The sequence below is a fragment of the Rhopalosiphum padi genome, chromosome 1 (assembly GCF_020882245.1).
Source record: "Rhopalosiphum padi isolate XX-2018 chromosome 1, ASM2088224v1, whole genome shotgun sequence".
NCBI classification, from domain to species: domain Eukaryota; kingdom Metazoa; phylum Arthropoda; class Insecta; order Hemiptera; family Aphididae; genus Rhopalosiphum; species Rhopalosiphum padi.
Window position 1 is genome coordinate 3,484,038 of NC_083597.1, and position 11,151 is coordinate 3,495,188.

General features: G+C 26.2%; 1 protein-coding gene across 1 annotated transcript; it reads left to right on the forward strand.

Moving 5' to 3' along the window:
• The first annotated feature begins 68 nt into the window (after positions 1 to 68).
• Positions 69 to 3,445, forward strand: LOC132917433 (putative uncharacterized protein DDB_G0282499). Its single transcript, XM_060978171.1, has 4 exons — positions 69 to 318; positions 1,158 to 2,915; positions 3,012 to 3,172; positions 3,242 to 3,445. Exons 1-4 carry the CDS (start codon positions 250 to 252, stop codon positions 3,321 to 3,323), a joined length of 2,070 nt encoding a protein of 689 aa, XP_060834154.1. The 5' UTR covers positions 69 to 249; the 3' UTR covers positions 3,324 to 3,445.
• Positions 3,446 to 11,151: the final 7,706 nt, after the last annotated feature.

The window sequence follows — 11,151 nt, forward strand, 5'->3', positions numbered from 1 at the left end:
ACACTATTGTAATGTTGGTAGCATTGTGTGAATAAAATTACGTGATAACGGTTTAACAGAGGGAAAGCGATAGAAACAAAAAAAATGAGATGGATAAAAATTGTACTGAACATCGATCTCAAAAATTCAAAAACAATTCAATAACTCAGTACAAAATATTTCCGTCAATTTAATCCAGTAAACTAAACTATAGTAAATACATATTAATTTTCTCGTTTGTACTGTACATAATTAAATTGTTTATTCACTATGGCGTTAAGAACGGATATGTATGTGTCCTGTATTAAAATATTTGGCGTTCCGATTGTTCCGCCACTTGTAAGTACATTTTAAATTTATACCAATTTCTTTAAAATAATAATTATTTTCATGTATTTTAATCACCTAATATAAATGTTTAATAATAGTATCTCAATATTTGAATTTCTTCTAAGACTGTAAGGTGTATATAGGGATTATTTAATATTTTAACTACTTGTAGGCCAATTACATTTTTTAAGGATTTGAGTTATAAATTATAATGACATATTATATGGGTATATAAATTCATAATTTCTATGTTTTAATTGAGCCTAAATTTCACTTATGAGCCTTATATACACATTTGTTTATTTAGTATTTTTACAAGAAGTTAATTGATTATAGTTTTAGTTTGAAATTAAAATTACTAACTAAAACGTCATTGAATCCTATTACATTAAAATACTTACTGAATTGTTCATATGAAGTCAATCTAGTATCTGCCATAATAACGGACAATGATTAAAGTTTTTGTTTAAAGTAGATAAATATTATAAAAGATTTTAAACTTTCTTATGTAAATTCTATCAAAAAATTACAAAAAGTACATAATGTATTTAAGTTAGTGAATCTATATTTATATTTTATTACTTATACTTTTTAAAATATTTAATTAAAAATATATTTTATTATTTGCCTTATAATAATTATAATTTTGTGTATATTCTGTCAAGCAAGATATGTGCATCCCATTCAACACCATGCCATTGAAACAGGCTCCACTTTTCACTATGGCATGGTGTTGTGTGAAGATGTTCATAAGAACCAATCTTTGTCTGGCCATGGTGTACTCTTTTGCTAGACAAAGTATACATAAAATACTATTACCTATAAAGTGATTTATTTTTAAATTTTAGATGACGGATCAGAAAAGACTTGAAATGAAAGAGTATAAAGAAAAGGCAATTGCTTATGAACATAAATTCAAGGGTAAAAGAGTTAGCTTGGATAGTGGAGTAATGATTATAAGTACAGAAATGCAAAAAATTGAGAACTTTGAATCCCCTACTACAGTGTTAAAAGAACCTGTTTATAGTGATGTAAATAATATCAATAAAATTGCAATACTTAATGAAATGAAAACTGACAGTTCTATTTCTCCAGAAACACCAACATTAATTTCTGAAGAAGACGAGAATAATTTTAATGATAATTCTTCCAGTAAACAGTCAATTTATAATAAGTCTGAAACTGTTGATTTAATTGAAAAATCTGATGACACTTTGATTCCCCAACAAGAATCAAATAATAATTTAACTGTAAATAATTCAATAGTCCTTAATAAAGATAATTTAAATGATAGTTCTCTTTATAAAGAATCGAGTATTAAATCTGAAAATCATAATTTAATTCAAAATTCTTGTGACACTTTGGTTCCAAAACAAGAACCAACTCAAATTTTAACTTATGATACTATCCATGTTGATGGAGATAATATATCAACAAAACACATTCCTCGTTTAAGAAGTAATTCATATACTTTATCATCGCCAAGTCCTATAATGGTAGCATTTTTAAATAGTCAAGTTCAACAACAATTAATGGAACCTAAAAGCTTAGAAAGCAATATTAACTATAGTAAAGAAAGTAAATCTGAGCCACTTAATATTTATATGACCAATGACAATGATGAAAAAATGTTGAAAGCTAAAAGTCTTTCACTCAATTCTGTTCCTAAATCATTTCATAAACATGAACTTACAAACAATTCAATTAAGCCAAATCTTATTAATAAATATACAGAAAATAATATTATATCTGACCAAAATCAAGATGAAAGAGGAAGCTTGACTACAATTGGAACAAATTTTAGCAATGACGAAAGCATTGTAGGAAGTGTGATAACTGTTTTTAATGGTAATAGTTATGATAACAACAGCAGTCCTAATTCAATGACATGCAAATCTATGAAACATTGTTGTTGCCGACATAGCGATGATGAATATTCTATAAGCAGCAGCAACATACGTTACAAAACTCCTGAGGAGTTAAACCTAGAAGCTGAACAATTACGCATGACAAAGTTGGATTTAGAAAGAAGGCATCAAGAAGAATTGTCTAATTTAATAAGAAAACAGAGAGAAGAACAAGAGAAAATTGCAGTTAGATACTATTTAGTATCGCAAAGTACATCTGGAATGTCTTTTGATGGGTCGGAATGTTCAGAATCTATATCGAAACAAATATCATCTAGTTCTCCATCAATTCAATCTGGAATGACAGTCACTAATGACAAAAGTATATTATCTGATACGTCATCAATCATTTCTAGTTGTTCGGTTAATAAAAGTTTGGTTTGCTCATCTCCGAGACAAAGAATATCACCTCGTTCTCCACATTTGCAGCAAAATATTAAATTTTATCATAGAATACGTGGTGGCTTAACAGCAAAATGGACAAGAGCTCCTACTGAAGTTGAAAATTCTGCAGCAACTATTATAAACGCTGGCGTTAGAGGTTATTTGACCAGAAGGCTATTACGTACTGAAAAGGCTCAAATGTTTAAAAAGACTATTTTAGATTCATTGAAGACAGCTCTGATAATGCATATGGAATTAAAAAAGCAACAACCTACTGAATCTGATTTAGAACTACATCGAAGAATCATTAATCAAGTAAATATATTAAATTTCGAGTTAAAAAAAATCTCAATCGCTATTAACACTTCTATAGTTTGTATAATATTAATTATTTATTTAATTTTTAATTAGCTTACTACTGCTTGCTATGATTTGAATGATTTGATTTTGGGATCTGTACAAGAAAGAATGACTGTAATTAGGGGTGATCGTGAACGATTAATGGCTGTAAAAATGCGCCGTAAATCAAGTTCAGCATTGGCAAATAACAAACAGTCTCTAATATTGAAACAGTGAGTTCTTAGTTTTTTACAATACAAATTTAATTAATATATAATCTAAATATTTTTTGTTATAAATAGACCAAAGAAATCAAGATCCGGTTATTCATTATCAAAGAAAGCATCTGGCTTTTCTGAAAAGAGTTCCTTCAAAAAATATTAATAATATTTTAGTAAAAGAATTATACATGTATTTACAATATTTTTAATTTTTAATTTATTTTAGCTTTATTGCTAAAAATTATTTTATTTGTTTTTAGCACAATAATAATTTTATGAAAAGTTCTCATTAGTTGTAAGATTTATACCAAATATGCCGTCCCAATTTCGGTTGTTGTATACATTAAGAAAATTAATTATTATAATTATTATGTTATTTTAACACTTACGAGCACCTTTTTTTTTATATTTTGTATTTAAAAGTTAATAAATTTTATTTATGTTTGAGTGAAAAATAAAACATTGAATGAGGTGATATTATTATAAAATACTATATTGTAATTATTATATATATTTATTTTTTCTACAATCTAATAATTAAAGTTAAAATCCATGATTTGATTTTTAGAGCTCTGAGTAAGAAAAGGAATTCTGATACCTCAAGTCCTGAAACTTGCTTATATATAAGTTATAGATATATGATTTAATATATTAAATGTAACAAATTTTGTTAACTTACAAACAATATGATAATTACAATTTTAAAAAGTGTATTTTAGAAGTGTTTAAAGTTTGTTGTTAAATTACAGAAGAATTAATTATTTTTATTCTAAACATTCAATGTTAACACCTTAGTTATTCAAACAATAATAATAAAAAATAATTGTTACAGACATTTATTTTTAATAAGAGATAAGCTTTTTTCTATTATTTTATTTATATAAGTTGTAGCCTTTGAGTCTTATACATTTCTACTAGAGTTAACGATTTTAGATGTGTTCTTAAAATGCACGTATACACAAAGTTCATGTATTTAGTGTATATGTTACCAGTAAAGACGTAAATTAAGGAAATAACATAAACGCCTAGCCAATAACGTTAATGACCATTATTTTCAGGCAATGATGTATTTAGAAATATTTTTCTAAGTAATGACGATAATTCCGGGCTGATTCAGACATAATTAATAAAAATGTTAAATCAATTAGGTATTTGTTTATTAAATTAGACTAATCTTCAAAAGCAGGCACAAAAAAATGATGAAGTATTCCAATAATAATTTGACAGAACTTTTATTATGAATTACTGTAGAGTACCTATACCTGACATGGCTCACCATTTAACTTTTTGGCGGTTATTGTTGCATATGAAGCTGATATTATGTATAAATGATGTAAGTACAATCAAAATTAAATGTTAAAATTAATAAATAACAATATTAAATTTATTATGTAAGTACTGAGTAAAGAATGCTAAAACATAGGTTTACTAGATTATTGGTTCCATCTCCTGAAAATATATTAGACTATGAAAAGGCAATCGCAACTGTCGAAGAAAAAGAACTTATCGTTCGTTAGGCTACTGGCTATATGGAATCGCAGTATCACAAATTCACAAAAATATATTAGATGTATGAGTATTTGTATAACAGGGTGAAAAACTAATAATTCAAAGTGTCGCAGTTCATTAAAATGAAAATAAATAATTATAAATTATGTATAATTTATTTTATATTATATTATTATTAAAATTTTGATCCAATTAATATTTCACTAATTAAAATTATCAATATTATTGTTTATCAGTATACGTCATTAAGATAAAGTCCTAGTCATTGTTGAAATGTATTAACAAAAAATTTGATTTTTCACAACATTGGCTAAGTTGTTAGTTAATGCCTAGGAATTGACGATATCGTCTACTAAAGTTAGGAACTTATTTTGTAGAGCTTACTTATATTGGCTAGAAAATTACGTTATTATACATAATTTAGTAATTTACATCATTCTCGGTAACAATAGATATATTATTCGATTGTTAAATACTTGTCCGATTACTGATTAGACCATTAGACTAATATTTAATTGACAAACTAATTTCGTCTAAAAAACGATTATTTAACTTTTTAAAATCTAAAATTAAATTATTGTAACAATAAAAATATAAACTATAAATTATTTTTAAAATTTCAGAACTACCTAAATAGATTATTAATATTAACATTTATATACTTATTAATTTATAAAAATTTATAAATCTTTAATTAATGACACATTTACATGTGTACTTAAAAAAACACCAACTTATACATGTACAATAATACACGTGATACGTATAACTTTAGCGTAACCACCAATGCACGTATATACGAGTAAAAAGTTTTTACTAAAAACTATACAAATTACACGTGCAATTACATATACGCGTGATGAGTATCACTAATTACTACTGTCATTTACTTCCAATATAGTCTTTAGTCATTACTATAGATATTCATAGAACTTAAATCATTATTATGAATATCTTTTAGGTACCGTTAAAAATATTCCATACTCATAAAAGTTTTAGTTATGCGTAGAATCTCATTTTGAATACCTACTATGGTTTAACCAATGTTCAAGAATACACCATAATCCTGCACCAAAATGAGCGAATTACGATGAATTCATAACATAACCATTGATTATAAATACTAGTATTTATAATCAATGATAGAGCTTAATAAAAAATAAAATCTGATGTCTGTATTCATTATTCAATTATATTTTGTACTTTAAAATATTGCACGGCGTATCGTTTAGGCATTATAGGTGCATAGTGTATATGTTCATACGTGCTAATAAGATCAAGAAATAATAATACATAAAAATATAAAATTACTCGAAAAAAACAATGTTTTCTAAACAAAAAAAAATGTATTTAGCTTAATGTACATTATTTATGATATATTATAACATACAATATTTTCTATGTTTATAATTTATATTTTTGTTTTAATTACATGTTTAAAATTTGCATTATATACTTGTCTATTGATAAAACAAAACGTGAAAAATATTTAAATCATTTATTGTAAAAGAAGATAATTCTAACAGTCCGAATATCTAAAAATAACTCTTGAAAATTGAAACTAACAGTTTACTATAGAATAATAACCTGGATTCCCAAAATAATAATTTTAATGAGTTATTTCAATATCTTCCACATAGTCAAAACTCAAAATATTATAATTAGATCAACGCTCTATTGCAGTTAATTTAACCGAAAAATGCAGTTCACTTCAATTATAATGTTTGAGAACATAGTATGGAATAATACAACTATCCCATTTCTGTATAAAATATAAAAAATAATTTCCTTTGTATAGGTATTTATAAGATTTTATGATTTAAGTAGGTATAAACTACTTTTGAAGAATCTTGTGTTAAATTTTCAAATCTTAGATAAAAAAGTAAATTTTTTATGTATTTCTAAGTTCTAACTACAAAATAACTTGTATTTTTTGAGATTTTCACAAATGTTGTCAACATTTTATATTAAACTGCTTATAAAGAATAAATAAACTTTGTATTAAATTTTCAAGCATTTCTAGTTTTTACTCATTTATACATTTTTTATTGAAATTTATATATAAAACAAAAACATCGAAAATTTGAACTGTTTGTAAATAGCTCAAAAAAGTCAAAATATTTTGATAATTATACCATTTATTGAAAATGTTAATGTAAATGCTCCGTAAAAATTTTTGTGGTTATTCGTTTTTAAATTATTATAACATAAAGAAATAAATTTAGGTTAAGCCTACAAATTCACATTTTCCTAAATTACTAGGAATTTTTAATTATGACCTTGCTAAAGTACAAACCAATTTCGATCAGCTATCCAAAACCATGAATTTTATTCATAACTTACAGTGTACTCAATTGTATACACACAAAAATCACATCATTGTAAAAACTATATTTAATAATTTATAACTTTATTGATGTGTACATATTATAATAATTGTAAAATACCTATACTTGATATTATTTGGATTTTCATTTTCAGTTCTTCATTTCTATCCACTTCCACAAATATTCATAAAACATATAATAAGCTTATTGATTTTTTTTATTTCAACCTATTGTTGTAACCGACACGCAAGGTCTCCGGCTAGTCATAATTCTCTGCGAATTGCGATTGGTTTTAAATAATATTCACGCCTCATAATTTTCTTGCAATTATGTAAAGAGCTTATTGATTTTTTTGACTAATACAATATCTGTACAAATAAAATAACGGAACAAATAACGTATAAAAAAAAATATGTAAAAAAGTGATTGTTTTCTTTTTTCTATTTGTAAGGGGCTGGGGTAACACGTAAAAGTAAAAACAGGATTTTGGTGCTAGGTTTGCGGCACTTTCGTGTGTAACGGTCGTGGTAATAACACCATTAACACCAGTTGACGGCGGCGACGTTTGTGAACGTGGTTGCGGGACGTCACGTGACGGGCGGCTGGTTAGTGGTTGTGAGGGCTGCGACTTGAGTGGTTAGCGCATGGAAGAAACCTCGAGCGCGTTGAGTTGCATGTCGACGTTGACTGGTCCGGCGACGTAAGCGACTTCGCAAGCCTATTGTCACTCTAGTTCGTCTGAAGCCGGGAAAACCAGGCAAAACGACGCTTGGGCGGTGCGTTATTGATGTCGGTCAGCTCCATGCTGCCACGGCCCACGAGGTGCCTCCGTGTTGAGGTCTGCGCGTTCGGCAAGTGCACCGAGTGAGCTTGAGCAAAAATAATTTTGAACACTTTACAAATATTTTCTAGAAATTAATATAAAAATATTTTATTCAATACCATGGTTTTTATTTATTTATTTTAATAGCATAATTAGCGGTTCTTTAGAGTTTAGGGCATAAATGCATGCATATTTTAAGGTTTTTTAGTGCATGCATAGCACTAATTATGACTATACCAAAAAAATTGAGTTATAAATCTACACACCCTACTTAGTACTTCTTAATTATTATGAATTAGGATAGCGGAAGTAAGTAGTAACAATATTATACCACTAATAGCTGTAATTCCAGAAATGTTTATAAAAATAAAAATTATTATAATTATTACCATTGATTATAAATAATAGTATTTATAATCAATGTTATTACTATAACTATTGTAATATTCGAATTATCACAAAGTTAACTCTATGATGGTAAATAACCATTACTTCTGTATGGTATGCGCTCGATTAGTGCCTACGTCATGTACGTTAACAAATCTTAAAAATTTTATCAAATGGATCATTTGGATCCAAACAAACTAAGATGCCTACTTAAAATGTATACAAAATAAATATTAAATTAATTTAAAACAGTTTAGAGCATTTTTTTTCTTTTGCATTTTTCTTTTGTGAATAGATTTAATAGATTTAGCTGTTTAAAAAGACTGTAACTTACAGATTTATTTTATTTTATATACATTTTAAATGTGTATTTTGTTTTGTTTTGATCCAAAATATAATGTTGATGGGGATTAATAACGTATGTGACGTTGCACTATTCGTGACTATATCAGTTGTGATTCTATGTTAAGTACTTATTTTTTCATTAAATTTATCACTTTCTTATATTTATACGGTTGATTTTTACAGTATGTAAATACAATGGCAAATAAAAGAAAATATTCTAAATCGAAAACCGTTGTCTAAAAATTGATCACCGAGACACTTTCACTAAGACGATCTAAAAAAACGAGGTAAGTGCGCCCTAAATTACAGATTATTTATTTTAAAAATTAAAAACATATTACCAATTTAAATTTAATTTTTAAAACTTAGTCTCCTGGTCTAGAACGAAAAAAATTGCACTGCTGTATAGTTGGTGTCGAGCCTCGATTGTCCGTCATAAAGAAGGCCTGATTTTTTTGTGAAATGTTGAAAAAAAAATTATATAGCCCAAAAAATCTTGAAAATTTAAGGAACTTATTGCAATTAAAAAATGCGTTTGAAGTTCATATTTTAACACATCTATCAAAGTAACATGTGACTCAATGACAAGGTCATAGGTTAGACACCTACGGTTACTGTACAGCAGAGTGGTTATAATTACTTACGTTTTTTTTTTAATTAATGAAACTTTAGAGGTAATGTTGAGGACTGAGATCCAGAATAATTAGTTCAGATTCGATCCAACAGTGTTGATTAAAATCGAGGTAGTAATATTATTTTTAAATAGTACCAATAAATCGGCGTGTATGTATATCATTAGAAACAGTTAAATCTAACTATAATAAAAATACCTAATTAATATATATATACATAAATGATAAATATATGTATACACTTACATATTACAGTAATCTTTAGTAATTTCTCAGTAATCAAGAATCTTCATAATTATAATTGCAAAAATTTACATTTTTATTTTTTGAAAGTTAAATTGAAATAAATAAATTTATATTATACATATAGTTTGTAGTATTTTACTATTATTAAATGAAACTAATTAAATACTTTAGGAGGTGTTAAAAAATTTCTTTCTTTTGATTTATATTTTTTAGGAGAAGGTGAAAGTAAACTTTCAACTATTTTAGCTCTTATTTTACGTGTTTCTTTATTTTATACTTTAGATACATAGTATGATTCTTGAGTTATATTTGTTTTACGTTTTGCTTCTTCATATAAATCAGATAATTAAATAATATATTTATTTATGGTTAGGTATATATAATAATAACTAATTAATATTTAGCAATAAATAGGAAATGTAGATAAATTTATTTTCTTAATTACTTGTAAATCATTTATTTAAATTAAAAATGCGTTTATTAACTTAAGCAGGTATGTCACATTATAGAATAATAAAAGCATACACTATGGTTTTTATGTAACTAACGTTAAAAACATATAACTGTGGTTCTTATCATTACATCTTCCTTTTTTAAATATTTTCCTTATAAACAATTCAAACTATATTTTTTAAGTGTTTCCAATCATAGTTTATTTGTAGTATTTTTACTGTGCGTGAAATCCCGGAGTGTCCCGAAGTGGTGTCTTTTTCCTCATTAGACCAATTTTGTTGGGTAGAAATTTTTACCTATATATCGGTCTCTTTAAATACATACTTAAAAAATTATCCTAATGTGCTCAAAATTCGTGAGCGTAGTTAACCCTTTTAGACGAATAATGGGAAAAGTTTTTATTTTGTTAACTGCTTTAAAAAATTTTTCGGCTGTGAACTCAGTTATAAACGCGTTTCTTTTAATTTATATAATACGATTAATCTATCATTATTATTAATTTTTACAAAGTTCTTCACATCCGTAAATTGGTTTAAGTCGTACTATCCTATTATGAAATGACCACCCCCATGTCGACATGCGTGGTTATAAGGTATCCTGAATCCTGATATCGGTAATATTATGTTTTCTGTTATATTAGTGTTTTGTTTATTATTTGCTACTTAAACAATTTTTTAATTAAATATCAGCTTTTCGTTAGGTTAATAAGTATAGCTCTTTTAGTATTTTTTTTTCTAAGGCAATGAAAAAACATCATATATTGGATTATTTTTTGGGAATAGGGGAAATCATTACTGAAGGAATATTGAAAAGTACGATTTAACTGCTCTGCATTGTATAAAATCATGACGAAACATTAAAAAAAATAAAATTGTCAAATTATTCGTCGAAATGTCGATCACTGGTGTGTTGAAGTTAATCGTATGGTAAAAGATCCGCAGAGAAAATAATACTATCAAGCAACTGGCTTCTACGTGGTATACAAAATATAAAAAAACAATCACCGGAAAATATAATCTGCAAGTGTAAAATAAACAAAAAATATATTTTTATTTTATTATTATTATTGTTATTAATTATTATTATGTGTTTTAGAAGTTTTACCTATTGCTCCTATTGTACATTTGTACTTATTATTATTAATTAGTGATTATTATTATTAGCATGATTCCATGTATAAAATATAATTACAACTGAAGTTGTGATATACCTATCAGTTTACCATCATTATACTATGTATTTGGTACGATTAGGTTCAACAGTTTTGTC